Source organism: Oncorhynchus keta, unplaced genomic scaffold, assembly GCF_023373465.1.
Source record: "Oncorhynchus keta strain PuntledgeMale-10-30-2019 unplaced genomic scaffold, Oket_V2 Un_contig_5916_pilon_pilon, whole genome shotgun sequence".
In the NCBI taxonomy this organism is placed as follows: Eukaryota; Metazoa; Chordata; class Actinopteri; order Salmoniformes; family Salmonidae; genus Oncorhynchus; species Oncorhynchus keta.
Genome location: NW_026288583.1, coordinates 180621 through 203846, shown reverse-complemented (window position 1 = coordinate 203846; position 23226 = coordinate 180621). Strand labels below are relative to the sequence as shown.

General features: G+C 42.0%; 1 protein-coding gene across 3 annotated transcripts in view; it reads left to right on the top strand.

Moving 5' to 3' along the window:
- The first annotated feature begins 3803 nt into the window (after positions 1-3803).
- The window catches only part of samd4a (sterile alpha motif domain containing 4A), a 108326-nt gene continuing 88903 nt past the window's right edge, over positions 3804-23226 (top strand). For all 3 annotated transcript variants that reach the window (XR_008121519.1, XM_035743422.2, XM_035743421.2), the window contains exons 1-2: positions 3804-4008; positions 5068-5685. Coding sequence is in view for 2 of the 3 variants with exons in the window: in XM_035743422.2 (XP_035599315.1) it covers positions 5490-5685 (196 nt within the window). In the remaining variant the exon portion in view is untranslated. The remainder of the gene's footprint in view (positions 4009-5067; positions 5686-23226) is intronic.

Genomic DNA, 23226 nt, shown 5'->3' with positions numbered 1-23226 from the left:
TGTTATGTTTGGAGGAAAAAGGGGGAAGCTTGCAAGCCGAAGAACACCATCCCAACCGTGAAGCATGGGGGTGGCAGAATCATGTTGTGGGGGTGCTTTGCTGCAGGATGGACTGATGCACTTCACAAAATAGATGGCATCACGAGGGAGGAAAATGATATGGATAAGCAACATCTCAAGACATCAGTCAGGAAGTTAAAGCTTGGTTGCAAATGGGTCTTCCAAATGGACAATGACCCCAAGTATACTTCTAAAGTTGTGGCAAAATGGCTTATGGACAACAAAGTCAAGGTATTGGAGTGGCCATCACAAAGCTCTGACCTCATTCCCATAGAATATTTGTGGGCAGAACTGAAAAAGCATGTGCAAGCAAAGAGGCCTACAAACCTGACCAGCTCTGTCAGGAGGAATGAGCCAAAATTCTCCCAACTTATTGTGGGATGCTTGTGGAAAGCTGCCCGAAACGTTTGACCCAAGTTAAACAGTTTAATGGCAATGCTACCAAATACCAATTGAGTGTATGGAAACTTCTGACTGACTGGAATGTGATGAATGAAATAAAAGTTAAATAAATAATTCTCTCTACTATTATTCTGACATTTCACATTCTTAAAATAAAGGGGTGATCCTAACTGACCTAAGACAATGAATTTTTACTAGGATTAAATGTCAGGAATTGTGAAAAACTGAATTTAAATGTATTTGGCTAAGGTGTATGTAAACTTCCGACTTCAACTGTATGATCATTTTTCACAAAGTAGTTTGGATGTAGTGATCTATTTTTTCAAAGTAACTTTAGTTTATTTAACTATCTTTTTGGGGGGGAAACTTTAATGTAGCCTAACTTATTTTGTTGAGAAGTAATTGGTAGTTTGGTGTGCTATCTTTTTAGAGTAGCTTTGCCAAAACGTATTATTGCCACCCGAAACAATTACCTTGATATTTCAACCAGAACAAATGCATTCCATGATCCTATAAGTATTAAATTCAAATGAATCTGGTCATTTATGACCAGAGTGCCCCTAAAAATGAAGTCTATATATACATTGCATTTGGAAAGTATTCAAACCCCTTCCCTTTTTCCAAATGTATTTACATTACAGCCTTATTCTGAAATGTGTTAAATAATTGTTCCCCCTCATCAATCTACACACAATACCCCATAATGACAAAGCAAAACCGGTTATTCAATTTTTTTTGCAAGTGTATTAAAAAATAAAAACAGAAATACCTTATTTTCATAAGTATTCAGACCCCTTGCTCTGAGACTCTAACTTGAACACATCCTGTTTCCATTGATCATCCTTGAGATGTTTCTACAACTTGATTGGAGTCAACCTGTGGCAAATTCAATTGATTGGACATGATTTGGAAAGGCACACATCTGTCCATAAGGTCCCACAGTTGACAGTGCATGTCAGATCCCAAAGCAAGCCATGAGGTCAAAGGAATTGTCCATAGAGCTATGAGATAGGATTGTGTTGAGGCACCGATCTGGGGAAGGGTACCAAACAATGTCTGCAGTATTGAAGGTCCCCAAGAACCCAGTGGCCTCCATCATTCTTAAATGGAAGAAGTTTGGAACCACCAAGACTCTTCCTAGAGCTGGCAGCCCGGCCAAAATGAGAAATCGGGGGAGAAGGGCCTTGGTCAGAGAGGTGACCAAGAACCAGATGGTCTCTCTGACAGAGCTCCAGAGTTCCTCTTTGGTGATGGACAACCTTGCAGCACTCCACCAATCAGACCTTTGTGGTAGAGTGGCCAGACTGGAGCCACTCTTCAGTAAAATTCACATGACAGCCCCCTGGAAGTTTGTCAAAAGGCACCTAAAGGACTTTCAGTCCATGAGAAACAAGAGTCTCTGGTCTGATGAAACCAAGATTGAACTCTTTGGCCTGAATGCCAAGTGTCACATCTGGAGGAAACCTGGCACCATCCCTACAGTGAAACATGGTGGTGGAACCTGCTCTAGAGCGCTCAGGACCTCAGACAAGACAACGACCCTAAGGACACAGCCAAGACAACGCAAGAGTGGCTTCGGGACATCCCTACAGAATGCCCTTGAATGGCCCAGCCAGAGCCCGTACTTGAAACCGATTTGAATTTCTCTGGAGAGACCTGAAAATAGCTGTGCAGCGACGCTTCCCATCCAACCTGACAGAGCTTGAGAGGATCTGCAGAGAAGAAACTCCCCAAATACAGGTGTGCCAAGCTTGTAGCATCATACCCAAGAAGACTCGAGGCCAAAGGTGATTCAACAAAGTACTGAGTAAAGGGTCTGAATACTTATGTAAATGTGACATTTCAGTTTAAATTTGTAAAAAATTTGCAAACATCTCTAAAAACCTGTTTTTGCTTTGTCATTATGGGGTATTGTGTGTAGATTGATAAAAAAAAATGTAAATTTAAAACAGCGATTTTTAGAATAAGGTGTCTGAATACTTTCTGAATGCACTGTAGTTCTCATGCTATAATGGTTCAACACCTGCTTTTTGCAACTGTAACTGTAATTGTTGTTCTTTCAATCCAATTTGCGATGGCTTGAGCTTTTGACTGATTCAGGAGAACTGTCCACTTTCCAACAAACCCAATAGACCTCTCCTTGTGCTCTGTTTCAACACATGAGCTAATTACCATTGGACAGCATCTAGAATCTAAGCATCCGTCTGTGGATTATGAGTCCTTGTCACAACCCCCCTTCTTTAATATGCTTCCTTTCAGATGACACCCCTCTCAAGAAGCTGAAGTTCTTCATTGTTATCCCACTGTGGTTGGACGTCTACCCCCCTTCCACTTATAGTCAATATTGAGCACACTCAGCTGAAGGCAACGGTGCATTGTGTGACAAAAGGACACTGCTGTTAAACAATGGCCCGATAATATATTTGAGGTCCCGCTGATGTTTCAGTGGTGTGCCTTGCCAGTCAGCCTTCCCTAAAGAGGCCCAATTAAGGATATATTTTTCCCAATCATTATTTTTTTTTTTACACAACTATTCTTTTACTTTTGTTCTAACGTAACATCTGTGCACATTTAGATGCATTCATGGATGTATTAGAGAATTTAAAAAATACAACAGAAAACTGTCAATGCTAAAAAAAACATCAAGGTTTACACATAAAACATAAAATACCAATTGTATTTCCGGGAAGATTGGTAACATCACGCATCACAGAAGCATTTAATTCTTATTTTGCCCAATGATACTGTAACTCAAAACATTGTATCAGCTGCTGTATTGCTATAACATGATACAATGCATCACTGTTTATGTTACTATCATTGAAACAATGTTAATAATATATATTTTGCATTTGAATTGAAACAGACCAGAATGTAGGGTGGTTGAGGCCCTCTTGCTGTATGGAACGCACACATTGGAACTAAATGTACAATAAATAACTTCAGGGACAGGGAGGCACACTGGTGTCGTTGATATAATCTTTCTCTTCATCCTGTATTTGTAATGTAAACACTGCCAAATTATCAACTCCGACAAAAAGGTATCTTTCACCACGTATTCATCTTTTATCGACCTGCTTTTTGCAAATGTAGGTGAAAGTGTTGCACTGATAAGTGAACGGGACAAACTGAGGCAACTCCCGCCCCTGTTTCATATACACACACAACTTCACTCTTGTTTTGATTTTGTCCTCTTTGCTTTGGAAAACACCCCCCCCTCCCCCTCCCTTTGTAAAACATGTTAATGCCTCTGTCGTCTCGGTTGCTGGTAGGCTACGTGATCTGTCCCTAACCCCATGATCTATTTTTGTGCTTCCTTGTGCTGCCAAGCCCCTGACGTAATGCTTCGTGTTAATTATTCGCATGTGGAAAGCAAAGCCGAGTCTCTCCTCTGGTAAAACAAGAGGAGCCTAACTGCCGGAGGAAAAGTTAGTCAAGATGGCAAAACGCACAGATGCAGAGTGAAGGGGCACCGCTGCCCACAGTTTCAAACTTTGTTGCGCACCCGTCTTGCGATCCACACCACCGATGCAGTTGTGCAAGGAAGTGAGTAACGTTTTACACATTTTCTTTGCCACTTTTTTTTTTTAAACCAAAGTTCTGGAATATGTTTTTGTCGATTATTTTCTCTGAACTAAGCTCGCTGAGTTGTCTGTCCAGTAGGCTACACTGTTAGTAGAGAAAATATGCTAACTTAGCCTACTGTATCACCGTTTTTTAAACTTTTTAATAGGTGTCCAGCTGGACGTTTAATTTGCGGGGAAATAGTTAACGCTCGGGCCTGGCTCTGTTGAGTTTATGGAAACTACACTGAATGTGTATTGCATTACAGTGTAACATAGCTATGCAATTGGGCACATTTTGCGAATGTGCAAAACTGCGCTTTGAGACTCTTCAATTATTTAATGTAGATCCCTATTAATTATCCTCGCTCCGAATCGCATCACCTCCACATTTTTACAAAAGATCCAGCCTATCCTCGGTGCTCATGTAGGGCCATGTTTGCCCCAGTGCTGATGAAGCAAAGTGACCGTTTTGGAGACCTGTTAGTGCTGACATGGACCTATTTTAATGCAATATTTTGAAAAATAATGCAGTCTTTTCACTCAGGGTACTTTCAGTTTCGCGTAGTTGGCAGTCTACCGATTATACAGTCTGCAGGCTATTTTCGAAGCAATGTGTGGTGGAAAGCAATCATTTATGCTTTATCATAAAGCTTACAGCAGGGACCCTTTGAACATAGCTGCATGTAACATTATAACGTAAGGGACCGGCGCTTTTCTCTTTGGAAATATCCTACCAGTCGGGATGTTGCGCCAATTACTACTGAGAGAGGGCTACTTTTAAATGAGAAGTATGAGGCATACAAGCTTTGTGTCAGTAGGCAATGGGTGTCACTAATCTCCTGGTTTCAATGTAAAATGTTTTTTTTAAATAACAGTCTATTTAAAGTCTGCAAGAGAGCAGTGTTGGTCACATTTCCTCTGCATTTGGAGTCCACCGTCGGTAAAGACTTTACTAGATGGATTTTGGACACCAAGCTGTGTGTGTGTTACTGACAGACCATGTGTGACAGTGTCTCCCAACCATTTATTTTCATTTCAGATATAAATGGGATCCCTGTGGAAAATGCCAACAAAAGTAATGCTGGTGTGACAGCGCAGAGTGCAGGAGGAAAGCCGACTCTCCTGTCTGAATGTTAAAAACCCCTTGTGCAGATGAACCTAGGAGAGTACCTTGCCACCACTCCCCTCAAGCTGAAACTACAGTACACCTGCTTTTCTAAAAGCCTGGATGATGCTACGCCACTTGAACTAAGCACAACCGCTCTAATCCCTCCTGCTCAAAGTACATATTTCTGCTCCACTCAACATCAACAACAAAAACAGACCAAAAGAAGAGCACATCCAACACATGCTTTGACCAAAGTTTAACCACTAGAGCACCAATTTAACTCAATTCTCTCGTGACACCAGGAAGGTCACTAACTAGTTTCCACGTTCGGCCTGGTGCCTGTGCCTCAGACCATGATGTTTCGCGACCAGGTGGGCATCCTGGGAAGCTGGTTTAAGGGGTGGAACGAGTGTGAGCAGACGGTGGCTCTGCTGTCACTGCTGAAGCGGGTGTCGCAGACCCAGGCTCGTTTCCTGCAGCTGTGTCTGGAGCACAGTCTGGCTGATTGCACCGAGCTTCACGTGTTGGAGGGAGAGGCCAATAACCCAGGTAGGCACACCGACACACACCATCTCCATCTTGACTGTCCATCTAAGTTGATAATGGTGATGCTCTGTTGAAGTTGGCCGGAGAGAATTAGTGCTTTTGGCACTGGTGCTGGTGCTTTTGGCACTGGTGCCAATTCCCAAATACACAAACACACATTTGAAGGTATTAACCTCCTTAGTCCTTCCACAGACAGCGAAGGGTTAACCGTGCCCATTGCCAGAGTCTGTGTAATATGGCATGGCAACGATGAAGTCATAGCATTAGCTGGCCTGGCATCTTTGAATAGGACACCAGATCATACACGATTCCAGTGTTCTACTGTGGGGTTAAATCGGTTAGGGGTGGTGGTGGTCTGGTTTGTTGCATCAGGCTGGTATGTGGTCATGGAAACAAACACCCTGGCAACCAAACCGGCTCATGAAAAATAGTGGAGCTCTGGCTAGTGATGATGAGAAAAAACTGTGTGTGTGTACTGATCCAATATCTACAGCTGTATAGCCAGGTCCACATCTGTCGGTCGGCACTGCCTTAATACACATTGAGAAACCGTCTAAAGATGGATATGTTATCATTTTCCCCTACACAACACGCATACACACACCGCAACATGGGATTCCCATCAGAGTTTCTAGTGGGCAGTGGCTCTCTCTCTCTCAGCCTCTCTTTGCACTATAACTCCCAGTTATATTGAGGATGTTTTAATGCAGCACAGCCCCTGTTATTGTTCAATATAAATTTGGAAACATTAATAACGGACTGTATAAAGTTCTGAGGTGGATCATTCCCAAGCCCTAGTTGGATGTACACTGTCAGAGATCAAAGGATGCTTTAAAAAAAAAAATCCAAAGCGACTTATAGTCGTGCTTATATTTTATGTATGGGTTGCCCTGGGGATCAAACCCACAATCCTGGTGTTTCTTTGTCTACACTGATATCAAGTGTATGGTTGTCTGAATCACATTGTTATGTTCATTGTAATCTCTTCAGAACGCAGAAGTGTGGATGGCGGGTTAAATACATTTAAAAAGTCTCAGGCAGATTTAAGATGCATAAATTCAAGTCTTTGATGTCCATTTTATTGTTGTGAGAAGGTTGGAAAAATATGCATATTTGTGGTAGAAATTTATGTATGTGGCCCTCACAGGGTTAATTTGTAGCTGGAAGATCTAAGTTGAGTGGAAAGGCGCAGCTGTTTGGAATGTACTGTACTAATAAAAGGAATCCAGAATTACCTACTTATTTCACTGCATGAAGAGACTGCTTTGTTCCCTGAACAAAGTGATGCAACTTATTTGCTGCTTGTCACAGCAAGTCAAGAGTCAAAAGACTGATCAGTGTGTGACTACGGTAAGGGAGAGGGGGATTAATTTTAGTCACTGGATGAGGTCGCACTTTATTTGGATAAACCATTTGTAGATGGTCTAAAGATGGTCATACTATCTGTTGATGAGCAACTGCTTGCTAAGATAACTGTTAGTTTTACAATAAGAGTTAGGGTAAGGGTTAAAGTTAGGACAGGGTTTTCCAAACTCTGTCCTTGGGACCCCAAGGGGTGCGCATTTTTTTTTTTTTTGCACTAGCTCTACACAGCTGATTCAAATAAGCAACTAATCATCAAGCTTCGATCATTTGAATCAGCTGTGTAATGTTTAGGCAAAAACCAAAACGTGCACCCCTTGGGGTCCCGAGGACAGAGTTTGGAAAACCCTGGGTTAGGGTAAGGTTTAAGGTTAGGGCTAGCAGATAGTCTGTAGCGCATCAACAGACTAACAATCCAAATAAAGTTTTACCTTCATTTCATCATTGAATTTCTACGTAAGATTATCAGACCTATTGTTGTGCTGATCAAATCTGGAAGTTACCTCGGTTCAAGTAATTTTACCTAAATGTTTTTTTTTTCTGTGCTGTGGCACTGCTCAGTCCTGATGTGTTTTTCTATTATTTTCTAGTTCTCCTAACCCTCTCTCTTCCCTCCCTCCTTCATGCTCAATCTTTTTCTCAATCTCCCTCCCGGTGTGATAAGCACAGCAGACCTATTTTTCTTATTGAAAAAGAGAATGCAACACATACACGTTCCATTATCCCATTATCCACCACTGTCATGTTTAGCCTATTATCCACCACTGTCATGTTTAGCCTATTACTATCTAGGCTAATATCAGTGTCTATATGTCAAGGAATATCCACTTCAAAATGAACAGGTGCTCTGTTGGTCAGGACTAAGCAGCAATGCTAAGAACACCATAGTCACCTTTTATGGGCAAAATGGAGGGCTGTCGTATTTGAGATTGTCATTTCACCATTCTAGTACCTCTGGGGACGAGTAGCTGGATTGGTTGAGTGTTGGTAGCGCCGCTTGCTCATTCAACAGTAGGGGAGACGAGGATGATGATTCAGTGTGGCACAGCTATGATGGCATAGCCACCTCAGGGAGCTGTCAAGTAGCATCATGAGGACTTGTCAGGAACTGGTCGTGTCTGATCTTATTCTAGCCTCGTTCCAGATCTGTATGTGCTGTCTTGTTAACTCCTATGCTATGGTCATTGTGATTCCAACGACAGAATGGCAAGACAGCACAAACAGACCTGGGACCAGGCTCATCTCTTTGCACCTTTCTCAATAGTTTGGTTCACTGCATGTTGGAGCCTAATAATAGTCTGCTGCTGGTCACCTCATTTCAGATGTCATGTAGGGTTGGGCGATTTATATCAAATCCATTTGAATGTAAGTTTTAGCGCGATTTTCCCAAATGCCTGTATCGCAAGAATTAAGGTTTTTATGCGTGTTTATCTTTTTGGCCTCGTCTCCTTCGCTCCTTCTGTGCTGTGTGCACTGTGCACCTTACCACTTGCACACAGACACCAAGCCCCTCCCTCTGCCACTCACAACAAACCTAAAATAATCACTTCTTCCTCTCTGACAATAAGTAGTTTAAACACACTATTTGCATTTGAGCCAACAGAATTGGTCATATGGACACCAAAACGCATTGAGACATTATTTTACTGTAATAGTAGAGAACAACCTTTCTAATGATACACTTTTTATGTTTGAACTCCGAAAATGTAGAACAGAGCAGACCCTAAAACGTGAGTAATAATAAACATGATTGTGGAAAATGTATGCTCCCTTTCTGTCACGAGCGTCATTGCGTACCACATACCTCTAGCAGCATTTTAGCCACAGACTTATGCGCTAGCTGTCTGTTTTATACATTTGCAATGAGCATAAAAAATTACATTTATATGAGGAATTGGAAACCTGTTCTGAAATATGATAAATTAGAATCTTTTCCACAAAGGCCACTTGATTTCCACATTTTAAACAAAGTGAACATGCTATGTTGTTCAAGTGGACTGGAGGATGTATTCAAAACAGTTCTACCTTGTTAGCAAGCAAATAGATCCAATTTGGCTAGACTTGAAATATAAAGATCAGCTGGCTACTTTACTAGCAGGTGGGCTTGTGCTTGAGATTGTTTATGAGATCTGTGTTAATTGTCTATAGTATCTGCTATAAGAAATTGGTCATTAGTGGATGTGCATGGTTCTGGTTAAATTTGTAACAAAAATGCCATTTTATAGACTTACTTATTGCAAAAAAGCAGAAAATATTTGGTTTATATTTAGCCTAGGTATAATTTTATATAAGCCCTGATTTCTGTTTTAGATGCAGTCACCTTTAGTTGTGCAACAAAGCTTATTTAGAGATGTATTTTTTTATTTACTAGCCAATCTCCCATGTTTGAAAAAAAAGAGATTTTTAGGCCATATCGCCCAGGCCAAACATCATGCTTCCCTGCGTTCACCGCTGATGAAAAACCATTGACGGAAAACATTCCTTGCTGTAGTCGTAAATGGGTTCCGATGATGGGGATATTGTCTAGGAATGTGGGCATGGAACATAGTTGGGAAGTAACAGCAGAGGATATAATAGGGCTTTCCAAACGAAGAACAAAGAAATGGTGAAGGATATGATGATGAAGGAAAATAATATGAAGTTATGTTAGGAACTCTTTAATGTCTTGTATTTTAGGGGTGCCCTTTTTGTCTACCTGGGACAATTTACCAGGGTAATAGTGTATTGCACTGCACGAGTGAACAGCTTCAAATCATTGCTACTGCAAACCCCTAAAGTTCCAGTGGGCAAACAGGATATTGTTTTTTATAAAATGAACTTTGATACAAGCTACATGTCATCCAAGATAGACATATACGGGATAGATTAGTAGAAAACATAATAGTGGCTGAAGTGGAATTTGAAGCTGAACCTCCAACCTCATCACCCCTGCTCAGAAACTACTACACTACTACAACCAGACACCCCCATTCTTCAGTGACCAACACTCCAGATTTGCTCAGGTCTCCACAGTCTCAACCTTCCTCTTCTTCTTCTTCCAGCTGCTTTTCTGAAGAGGAAAAGTCTCACCCCCCCGTCCTGTCTCATCCTGTCTAGCAGAAGAGAAAAGAGCCCTTGTCTCTCGTTTGGGTGTTGAACTATTTCATTGCACCCACGCATGAGCAAACAGTTTATTTCTGGCCACTCAGCTCCGTATTCCGTGAACTCATACGGAACCACAGGAATGGTGGGACTGAGGACCTGCCAAAAAAAAATCCCTCCTAGTCTCCCTCGGAACAGTCGGAATCAAACGCCACTTTTTCCCCCTTCCCAACACTAACGGCAAACACAGTCTTGACTTCACTGAAAGAAAGAAACGGTGACTGAGGAAGCTTTTGAAACTCCTCTGACTTCATTAGGGACCATACTTCCACTAGGGTGAGGCTGAATTAAGGTACTTGTACCGACGTCAAGTCAGATTTTGAATGAGCGTCATAGTTTCTAATTCTAGTACAAAATAGGTCATTGATTTTAATTAATCTCCCTACACACGCATCATTATTTTGTTTTCAAGCTAAGGCTTGTGCAAGGCTAGTTCTTTATTCCAGCTTTGAGCAGGGGTTGGAACCAGTTCAGGAAACAGAACGGAACCTGTAACGAAAGTAATTCATACTGTTCCGGAACATAACTGTTATTTTAAAAGCAGGGGAACTGGTTAATAGCATTATTTTACGTTCCAGGCATTGTTTTCCTAGTCCCACAACAAAATGCAAGAAAGCGCCTATGCAAAGCCTTCACTCCGTCACTCAAACATATTCCAGTGTCTAACCTGCAAGCTGAAAATCTTTTCCTGTGCGTGTTTAGGCAAGTTAAGTTAAGGATACTATAGCTCACTTATCACATTTCATGTTGGATTTATTAACTACAAAAATGTAAGACGTGTTTTCTGTTCTGGTGCCGCTCTGCACACACAAGTTTGTTAGCTAGCTAGCTCAAAGAACATATAAAGTTCCTCAATAGAAGCCGTTCCTCCTACTGTCGGTATAATTCTGTGGGCCTAATTCCGGTAATGCATGTACATAACAAGATGCCCAGCGCTTCAAGCCTCCTCCTGAACCCTCTCACTCTCTTCCCCACACGCAACATTTCAGTCACATCTTGCGCCATAGGCTACACTTCTCTGTCCGTCATGCATGTAAACAACTAGCTTGCTTGCTCTAGCCACACTGGTGGTGAAGTCATTTAATGAGCTAAATGTAAAAACCTGTTGATGTCACGGGTTAAAAAAACAACAATATACAGTTTTTTGGTGTTCGAACCGGTTCAGAATTTATTTTTGGGATTTGAAAGTTGTTGGTTGCAAACCCTGGCTTTGAGTGCCATGTAGAGTTTTGTATTGCATGGTTTATGCAGCCAAGTGTTATAACTGAAGCAGTGCTTAGTGCTGTGGACTAATTTGATGAGTTATCACCAGTGGACAGGTATGGATTTCGGGAGACCTAATTTCTCGAGAATTCAACACAGCAGTCTGCAGTGAGTGATGTGTTAACCCACAATCCAACACAGCTCCATTTTGCAGCAGATTGTCAGAGACGGTCTATGTGATTCTCCCTCCCACTATATTTCGGCCCCAAACCCTTTCGATTTAAACCTTGAGCTGCTGACGCAAAGCTTCTTGTGGAACAAGACTAATGGAAGTTACGGTTTCGGAAACCTTCCAAGTCACTCTATCCCCTTTTTAGCAGTTGTGTGGTTTGACCAAAGGTGTGAATGGATGCTCCGTCAGCACTTGGTGCCTGAGACTGCGGCATGTAATATTCAGGCTCCACCCTCTGTCTGGACAGGTGAAACACATTGTTAACCTCATTGATGAATAGGCAGCAGACCACAAACCATTTGGTGTTTCCCTATATAGTTCCTACCCTCCCTTCCTCCTGAGGCAGCTGGCCATTTTTGGAGGCATTAAACAGTGCATGTCATTGTATACAGAGGCTTGGGCGCCATCCAGTCCCAACAGTGTGCAGGCACTGCTGAGGCATCAAGAAGACAAGGGAACACAAAGCACTAGGCACAGCACGCATGACATGGGGTTGGCCAGGGACAGGACTGTATAACAGCCTTATGGGGCCCACTATACAGTATGTGATGGAGACATTAGTGCCATCAATGTAAATTCAAGCGATTTGATGAAGTTGGACAAACTGGGATAAACAATTTTAGTGGTGGATTTAGCACTTGGAAAGACGTGCTTGTCACAGACTACACCCACCCCCACAAGAATCTGTCTCTCACTGCATCGCTGCCAGCCACATCCTTCTCACTGAAAGGTGTCAGCCTAGACCAAGCGCCCCTATAGGCCATGACTCCTCCCTGACAGAGCTGATTGGCTGACACAGGGTCACTCTTGTGCTGTGCCAGGATGACATCAGCAGGCGAGTCCAAGCCCACGGCAGCTGTTTCCCGTGTGATGAACACAAGAGGGAACTTTGACTCCGGTAGCTTGTTAGTGACCTAGTGGTTCCTTCCAGAGACTGGAGGAGGAGTAAGTGTTGCTTCCTTCCCTCTCATAGCCCTAGCCTACATTTGAACCAGGACCCCTCTGAACACGTCAGACAATCTCAAAGCATTGTTACCTATCGCTCCACAACAGTTGCAACCCTTGAAGAGCAAAGGAAACAACTACTTCAAGGTCTGAGCGAGTGACACCACCAATTGAAACGCTACTAGCGTAACTGGCTAGCCATTTCACACCAGTTCCACTCACCCCTTTTGACCTTAGCAACCACTGATCTGGGTCAACAGCATCAATGTAACAATATTGTTTCTGTCCCTTTCCTTGCAGCAACCTGGTCTGGAACCAGGGACCCTCTGCACACAACAGAAAGTGTCCCCAGCGAGAAACTATTTGTCATTCAAAAACGTGGACCTAACAAGAGTCACTAACCACAACCAAAACGTAACAGGTCAAGTTTTAAGAAGGGTTCTGAAAGACACATGGGGTGTCCACTAAAAGTTGAATAACAACAACAGCTTGGATCTAAAAGACACCCACCATGAGAGCCCACTAAATTTGCCAAGATGCAAACAGAAGAGAAACCCACACCAAAGAAGAGCAAATCCAAACAGGGAAGGTCCGATAAAGGATTGCTTTTCTAGAAATTAAATAGGGAGAGCCAACTAAGTGTCAACATCTCTCAAGACAACTGGCGCACTGTGCCAGCCACTGTTAAATATCACCTGGGCCAGCACAGGTGACACACCTTCTGCCTAACGCGATGGACAACCAGCACAGGTGTAACACATACTGACTAATGAGGTGACACTAATCTGTGCGCCCCACATGCTAACATGCTCCAACAGATTTGTTTTTGTTTAAGGTGGTGTCCTGCAACAATGTCTCTCAGCAAGCTCAAAGGAACTCTGACATTATATCCAAACATGAGCTCATTCGAACTTAAAACCTCTTAGCGTCACCTGAGACGTCTGCGTCCCACCCAGCCATCAGGAAATGCAAATGCGCTACGCCAAATGCTAATAGCACCCTTTAAAACTCAAACGTTCATTAAAACACACTTGCAGGGTACTGAATTAAAGCTACACTCGTTGTGAATCTAGCCAACAAGTCAGATTTTTAAAATGCTTTTCGGCGAAAGCATGAGAAGCTATTATCTGATAGCATGCAACACCCCGAAATACCTGAAGGGGACCGAAACAAAATAATTAGCGTAGCCGGTTCTACACAAAACGCAGAAATAAAATATAAAACATTCATTACCTTTGACGAACTTCTTTGTTGGCACTCCTATATGTCCCATAAACATCACTATTGGGTCTTTTTTTCCGATTAAATCGGTCCATATATACCCAAAATATCCATCTATGAAAACTGTGTGATCCAGAAAAAAACACAGTTTCAAAACGCAACGTCATTTTTTTAAATTAAAAAAGTTGCCTATAAACTTTCACAAAACACTTCAAAATGCTTTTGTAATCCAATTTTAGGTATTAGTAAACGTTAATAATCTATCAAATTGATCACTGGGCGATGTGTATTCAATAGCTCCATGTCTTCAAATCATGGTCGGAAATCTCTCTTCCAAAACATCCTGTCGTAGACAGGATGGTATCGGGTCTCTCTTCTTCGTTTGACCAAGGAACAACCTCCAGGCAATTGCCAAGACTGGCGACATCGTGTGGAAGCTGTAGGACTTGTAATCTCGGAGCCATCTATTTTGCTGTGCCATAGACAATACATGCAAGTGGCGCATTGATATTTTTTCCACTTTTTGGTGATCAGTTTTCCTTGGGCTTTTCGACGAAACACACATTCTGTTATAGTCACAGCTGTGATTTAACCAGTTTTAGAAACACACATACTAGTCATATGCATATACTATATTCCTGGCATGAGTAGCAGGACGCTGAAATGTTGCGCGATTTTTAACAGAATGTTTGAAAAAGTAAGCCAAAGGCTTAAGAGGATATTATTAAACCAAGAGATTATTGAACAACTTCCCACGCTGCAAACACAAAAGGGACCCATTCATCCCAGTCTTTCTCAAACTCAACTCGGTAAGCTCTCAACATAGACTTTAAAGTCTGATAAAATCTCTCAAGCACCTTGAGATTCTGGGTGGTAGGCACTAGAGGGGCAATGGTTAACACCCAATTGCAATAGCACTTGCTGGAAGATTTTTGACATGAAATTCAAACTTTGTTCTGATGGCACTATCTGCGGAAGTCCAAACGTTGAAAATAATTTAACCTGGGCCTTAAAAGTAGCGGTGTGTAGGTAACCCCTCCCCAAAAAAGACATTACAACCAATAATGTACACTACCATTCAAAAATGTGGGGTCACTTAGAAATGTCCTTGTTTTTGAAAGAAAAGCTCTTTTTTTTGTCCATTTAAAATAACATAAAATGGATCCGAAATACAATGTTAGACATTGTTAATGTTGTAAATGACTATTGTAGCTGGAAACAACAGATAAAAAAAAATGTTTTATGGAATATCTACGTCGGCGTACAGAGGCCCATTATCAGCAACCATCACTCCTGTGTTCCAATGGTACGTTGTGTTAGCTAATCCAAGTTTATCATTTTAAAAGGCTAATTCATCATTAGAATCCCCTTTTGCAATTTATGTTAGCACAGCTGAAAACTGTTGTGCTGATTTTAAAGAAGCAATAAAACTGGCCTTCTTTAGACTTGTTGAGTATCTGGGGCATCTGCATTTGTGGGTTCGATTACAGCCTCAAAATGCCAGAAACAAAGCCCTTTCTTCTGAAACTCATCAGTCTATTCTTGTTTTGAGAAATGAAGGCGAGAAATTGCCAAGAAACTTGAAGGGGCGACTTCGGGATGCTGGCCTTCTCGGCAGAGTTGCAAATAAAAAGCCATATCTCAGGCTGGCCAATAAAAATAAAAGATTAAGATGGGCAAAAGAACACGGACACTGGACACACAAACTCTGCCTAGAAAGCCAGCATCCCGGATTCTCCTCTTCACTGTTAACGTTGAGACTGGTGTTTTGCGGGTCCGATTTAATGAAACTGCCAGTTGAGGACTTGTGAGGCGTCTGTTTCTCAAACTAGACACACTAATGTACTTGTCCTCTTGCTCAGTTGTGAACTGGGGCCTTCCACTCCTCATTTTATTCTGGTTAGGGCCAGTTTGCGCTGTTCTGTGAAGGGAGTACACAGCGCTGTACGAGATCTTCATATACAACATTAACAATGTCTACACTGTATTTCTGTTAACTTCTGATGCTATTTTAATTGACAAAATGTGCTTTTCTTTCAAAAACAAGGACATTTCTAAGTGACCCCACATTTTTGAATGGTAGTGTATGTGTTGTGATAATTCTGTTTTCTGTTAATTCATATGCCTTGCGACCTTGAGATGTGTATGTGTATGCGCCTAAAGGCTGAGACAATAAGAAGAACGTGTCATAATAATTTCAACCACACCTTTGTTTTATTTATTTTTATTTATTTCACCTTTATTTAACCAGGTAGGCAAGTTGAGAACAAGTTCTCATTTACAATTGCGACCTATCACAAAATCGGATAGCAACCTCTGTCTGGTGAAGTCCACAATACAGCTTAGTCTAATACAGTGACAATTAAAATATACCAAAAACTATTTAAACTAAATATGATGTGGCTGTCCATGGTACTGATTTCTGTTTGCGCCCTAGGCAACCTGGCTAAATACTTGCCTAACTTCCATTTAATTGGCAACGTTAGCTAGTTAACATTAGCCTTCTACATCTAGCTACTGTACATATTCAACTTCCATCCTCTCAGGCCAGGGGCACAACAATGTATGGTATGTATGTATGTATGGTTGGATCTGAGTTGCCGTTATAATCATAGGCCAGTACGGAGAATTAAGTAAAACCACAAGTCCAAAGGAGGACAACACAACGAGATGCAACAATTCAAGTCGTTTCTGTTAATGACATATGCTCTCAAAGCTGATTGGCAATTTCTTTAATATATATATTTTTTGTCATGTGAGGCCAAATGCTTGCTGGCTTCCCTTGCATTCAATGCTATGGGCGGCAGCAATGCCATACTCGTTCGGACCAGACAGTATAAGGTAGATGGCCTAGAGACAGAGGGGCGCTGTTTCGCTTGCTCGGATGCTTTCTCCTGTGAGATCCATTCAACGTCTTGCGAATTGGAGGAACATTTTGAAACATAGCGAGACAAAAGATAACTTATTTGTAAATAAAATGTGGGGAAGCCTGGCTTCCCTTGGTGTCCAAGAACACACGCCACTGTGCCTTAACAATACTAGGAGCTGTGATTTTCGTCAGTGGAACAATTGGCAGCGCACATGATGGTCAAGAGATTGGTTACCACTCTTTGCTTTGGACAAAGGACCAACACAATCTACCAGAACCCTGCTTGTCAAAAGCAGGAATAGGCTGTAAAGGTGCAACCGGGAACAGCTTGATTCGGTTTCTGTCCACTGGCAAACGCAACAGGATTTACAGTAAGCCACAACACCTTGTTTCAGACCAGGCCTGAAGAAGTTCATCACAATACGATCATACGTCTTCTTGACCCCAAGATGGCCTGCCATACTACCCTCGTGAGCCAACCTCTGTATTTCTTGTCGAAATGTAACTGGAATAACAATTTGAGATGCACTGGGCCAATTGTCTTGCCCAAATGCCATTTTCTCATTAGAGCACCATCTCGGTCAAAGTAACCCCCACAAACTTTGTCAAACTCTGTTCCTTCAGCGGTCCTACAAAGAGGTGAGGTGAACTCGGGAGGTTTACCGAATCCGAGCTGGAGTTGTGCTGAAATGTGACGTGTGTGTGTGAAGGTCTGATTGTCTAGTGCAGGGATGACCAACTGGCCAGTTCAATGGATGTGGGTACGCAGACCCACGAGCCACTGCGGCCCCCATGATGAGTTCAGATTTTTTTTGTGTGGCCCTTCTCATATCAAAGTTGCCTAGCCCTGGACTGGTGGCTAGTCTATTTGAGGTGTTCAAACAAAGTTAAAAACAAGGTACCCTTTTTCTGTGCTGGTGTGTTCTCTACAGAAACTAGCACTGCTGCAAAGACCTCGTACTGTTTATATATCATCTGCAACTAGATGTGTGCTACCTTTGCCAAATTTGACTGTCACGTGAAAGACGAGCACCTAATTAAACGTGGCTTGCTCTTGGTTATGCTACTAATATTTAGCTTGACAAATATAATTATTGTGTGCAATAATAGTGTTACATGGTTTTTAAATGACTACCTCATCTCTGACATGAATTATCTATTTGAGCATGGTGAAGTTAATAATTACACTTTGGATGGTGTATCAATACACCATGCCCCTACAAATATACAGGCATCCTTACCCAGCACAGGGATTTCACCATGAGGCCAATAGTGAGTTTAAAACAGAATTTTATGGCTGTGATAAGAGAACTGAGTATGGATCAACAACATTGTAGTTACCCCACAAATCTAATGTAAATGACAGAGTGAAAGAAGGAATTCTGTACATAATAAAAATATTCTAAAACATATATTCTGTTTGCAATAAGGCACTAAAGTAATACTGCAACAAAAAATGTGGCAAAGCAATTCAATTTTTGTCCTGAATAGAAATTGTTCGGGGCATTTCCAATACAACACACTACTGAGTACCACACTCCATATTTTCAAGCATGGTGGTGGCTGCATCATGTTATGGGTATGCTTGTAATCATTAAGAACTAGAGTTTTTCAGGATAAAAAAAACGTAATGGAGCTAAGCTCAAGCAAAATCCTAGAGGAAAACCTGGTTGTCTACCTTCCACCAGACACTGGGAGATGAATGAACCTTTCAGCAGGACAATAACCTAAAACACAGGCCAACTATACACTGTAGTTGTTTCCCACAAAGACCATGAATGTTCCTGAGTGGCCTAGTTAGTTTTAAATGGTTGTGTAGCAGTAATCAACAACCAATTTGACAGAGCTTGAATAATTTATAAAAGAATAATGGGCAAATATTGTACAATCCAGGTGTGCAAAGCTCTTCGAGACTTCCCAGAAAGACTCACAGCTGTAATCTCGGCTAAAGGTGATTCTTACATGTAATTGACTCCGAGGTGTGAATACTTATGTAATTAGATATTCCTGTATTTCATTTTCAATAATGTTTTCACTGTCATTATGGGGTATTGTCTGTAGATAATTATTTATAAATATATATACAGTATCAGTCAACATTTTGGACACATGCTCATTCAAGGGTTTTTATTTTCTACATTGTTTAATAATAGTGAAGAGAAGCTATGAAATAACACATGGAATCATGTAGTATTTAGATTCTTCAAAGTAGCCACCCTTTGCCTCTTGACAGCTTTGCACACTTTTGGCATTTTCTCATCTAGCTTCATGAGGAATGCTTTTACAACAGTCTTGAAGGAGTTCCCACATATGCTGAGCACTTGTTGGCTGCTTTTCCTTCACTCTGCGGTCCAACTCATCCCAAACCATCTCGATTGGGTTGAGGTCTGGTGATTGTGGAGGCCAGGTCATCTAATGCAGCACTCCACTCTCTTTCTAGGTCAAATAGCCCTTACACAGCCTGTATGTTTGTTTTGGCTCATTGTCCTGTTGAAAAACAAATAATAGTCCAACTAAGCACAAACCAGATGTGATGGCGTATCGCTGCCGAATGCTGTGGTAGCTATGCTGGTTGTGTGCCTTGAATTTTAAAGAAATCACAGTATCACCAGCAAAGCCCCCCCCCACACATACACAATCACACCACCTCCTCCATGCTTCACGGTGGGAACTACACATTCGGAGATTATCCATTCACCTACTCCTACTCCCAAAAATACAGATTTCCGATTGTTATGAAAACTTGAAATCGGCCCTAATTAATCGGCCATTCCGATTAATCGGTCAAGCTCTAGTCAAATCAAATCAAATGTATTTATATAGCCCTTCGTACATCAGCTGATATCTCAAAGTGCTGTACAGAAACCCAGCCTAAAACCCCAAACAGCAAACAATGCAGGTGTAAAAGCACGGTGGCTAGGAAAAACTCCCTAGAAAGGCCAAAACCTAGGAAGAAACCTAGAGAGGAACCGGGCTATGTGGGGTGGCCAGTCCTCTTCTGGCTGTGCCGGGTGGAGATTATAACAGAACATGGCCAAGATGTTCAAATGTTCATAAATGACCAGCATGGTTGAATAATAGTAAGGCAGTTGAACAGTTGAAACTGGAGCAGCAGCATGGCCAGGTGGACTGGGGACAGCAAGGAGTCATCATGTCAGGTAGTCCTGGGACATGGTCCTAGGGCCCAGGCCAGTTGAAACTGGAGCAGCAGCATGGCCAGGTGGACTGGGGACAGCAAGGAGTCATCATGTCAGGTAGTCCTGGGGCATGGTCCTAGGGCTCAGGTCCTCCAAGAGAGAGAAAGAAAGAGAGAAGGAGAGAATTAGAGAACGCACACTTAGATTCACACAGGACACCGAATAGGACAGGAGAAGTACTCCAGATATAACAAACTGACCCTAGCCCCCCGACACATAAACTACTGCAGCATAAATACTGGAGGCTGAGACAGGAGGGGTCAGGAGACACTGTGGCCCCATCCGAGGACACCCCCGGACAGGGCCAAACAGGAAGGATATAACCCCACCCACTTTGCCAAAGCACAGCCCCCACACCACTAGAGGGATATCTTCAACCACCAACTTACCATCCTGAGACAAGGCCGAGTATAGCCCACAAAGATCTCCGCCACAGTGTATATAGAGGTGTATATATCCATATCCTCTAGTGTATATATCCATAAAAATCCTGATTGATAATTTCGACTTGCGAAGGAAAGCTGCCTGCCTGTCTCTTATCCCGACTCACGACACGTTCATTACTATGCGTTTGTCTCTCCGACATTGTTTCAATATTCAAATTCAGACGGCAAGGTTTATACAAATTTCCGTTGTTGAAAACTAAATTTTAGTCTAAAAGATGCTTTTTATAGTGGAGATCATCTTCATAAATTGCCTGGCTGGGCTGATGAGACCGTGGATTGCAGTCTGATGGAACAGAGTAAATAGGCATTTTAACCTCATAGATTTAGCCGATGGTAACTTGTGGAATAGACATCGCCTGGAATGCGGTTTTAACCAATCAGCATTCAGGATTAGACCCACCAGTTGTATAATTGTAATTATAAACTGGGTGGTTCCAGCCCTGAATGCTGATTGGTATGACAATTTTTATTTTTTATTTTTACTGCTCTACGGCTAAGGGCTGTTCTTATGCACGACGCAATGCGGAGCCCTTAGCCGTGTGAAAAATAATGTGATGGGGTTAAATGAAGAACGTGAAATGCAGTTTTAAAGCTAGCTTCCTGCAATTGTACATATTTAGCCATGGGTGGAGAGTTATGCAGCTTTTTATTTATTTAATTTCCTGCAATTCTACACTTTTTTTCCCATGGCTTGTGCTGTGTTCTTATGCTGGTTTTAGTCATTTTAAGTTTACACTGAAATTGTGTTAATTTTTTGGAGTGGCGGCAACAATTTTTCACACTCTGCTAAATTAATACAGGGGAACCACTGGGTAATGCCACAGTAGCCAGCCCTTGAAAGGGAACATCTGTCAAAGACGGCTCATAATAATGTCTGGAACGGAGCTATTGGAATGGCATCAAACCATGTGTTTGATGTATTTGATACCGTTCCACTGATTCCGCTCCAGCTGTTACCATGAGCCCATCCTCCCCAATTAAGGTACCACCAACCTCCTGTGGTGTGCACACACACACACACACACACACACACACAGACCTGCGTGGTTATCTAACCTCAGCGGCGGAATCCGACTACTTGAACTTTCTCTGTTCTCAGCAGGTACGGAAATCGAGCTTTCTTCCAGAGAGGAAAATAATGATAATTCTTCTCCAAATGATTGAGGAAGGGAGCTAGTCGGGGTACAGAGTGTAGGCGGAATGGGCCCCAGCCATTTCCTTAAATAGAGCTCTGGGGCTTCTCCAATTGGACCAGACTTCAGGCTCACATTCCAGGCATAGCTGCGACTATGACATTCTGAGCCACACAAGTATGTAGTCCGCCAAACGGGCAGCTTCCAACAGGTACTGTAGAATAGAATTGCAGTCAGGGAGTGCGGCTCCCCCCTATCTTATTGATTTTACAGTCACCGCACAGACTTGTTTGGTTACTATGGCTCAGCTCTAGACCCTCCTCCACATTGCCAGGGGGTTTCATTTTTAAATGTTTTATTGAACTGTATTTTTTCAGGGGAACCCGTTGAGACCAGGGTCTCATTCACAATTGTGCCCTTTGAACAGCAATACGACAATTTGAAATGATCACTAAAAATAAAATAAAATAAACTACACATTACAGAATCAACACTACAGCTTCAGACACCACAAATACAATTATACAACACATTCAACATTAAAGTCCTAAATTACCCTAGATCCACCAGAGTCAAGATCTAGTTTTGTAGTCTATTCCAAAAGATGGGGGACACTAAAACTGAAGGCAGATTTACCTAGATTGGTTTGCAACCTTGAGAGTTAACCATCCCTGTGAAACTGGCTTGGTATGTCATATTTTAACAGTGAAGTCAGGTAGGTTGGATTATTTTTTTTCCCAGCAGAGCTTTGTAAACTAAATGGAGTAATGACGTGATCTATGCAACTTTTAGTGGTGACGGTGGACAGGAGTGGGGAGAGCAGAGGATATGATACCCCACAAGACATGCCACAAGTCTCTTCACAGTCCCAAAGTCCAGTCCGGAACAGACTATGGGAGGCACACAGTACTACATAGAGCCATGACTACATGGAACTCTATTCCACATCAAGTAACTGACTCGGGCAGTTAAATTTGATTTAAAAAACAGATAAAATAAACACCTTATGGAACAGCAGGGACTGTGAAGCAACACAAACATTGGCACACACACACACACACACGATAACATATGCACTATACATACACATGGATTTGGTACTGTAGATAGTGGTGGAGTAGGTGCCTGAGGGCACACAGTGTGTTGTGAATGTAATGTTTTAAAATTGTATTAACTGTCTTAATTTTGCTGGACCCCAGGAAGAGTAGCCTCTGCTTTGCCAGCAGCTAATGGGGATCCATAATAAATACAAATGAGTTGACTGTCTCTTTCTCAAATTGTTTCTTGATTCCTTGCATCCTCTCGCCGCCTTTCTGAAAATGCACTGGAGAAGAAGTCGTAGCCCTTTACACTTGTACCCCTATAAGAGTTGAAAATGTACAGAAATGCTATAAATGACAGAGCTCAGGCTCTTTGCTTCACAGCACTGTATGGGTTTTGACTGAAAGCCGTACTGAATTTGAGCACGTGACAAGAAGTTGCCTCCATCCCTCCCGCTATAAGTAGGCAACTTTTGCAAAAAAAAATGTTTGTCTAAGTGGGAAATTATGTAAATTAAGAGGACTCTCTATTGTGAAAGATGAGACGTTGAGGATTCTAATTAATACCGCTTTGATGTCTTTCATGCAAGCCAAATTTCCAAATGTACACTTCACATTTTCATATCATAAAACTCATGTTATATACGGTGTCAGCATTTATCACTGTTTGATTTACAGTTCCAAGGTGACATGGCATGTATGTTGTTCTGAAAACAATGAGCCTATTTTTGTCTATTGTGAAGAAAATTCGCTGC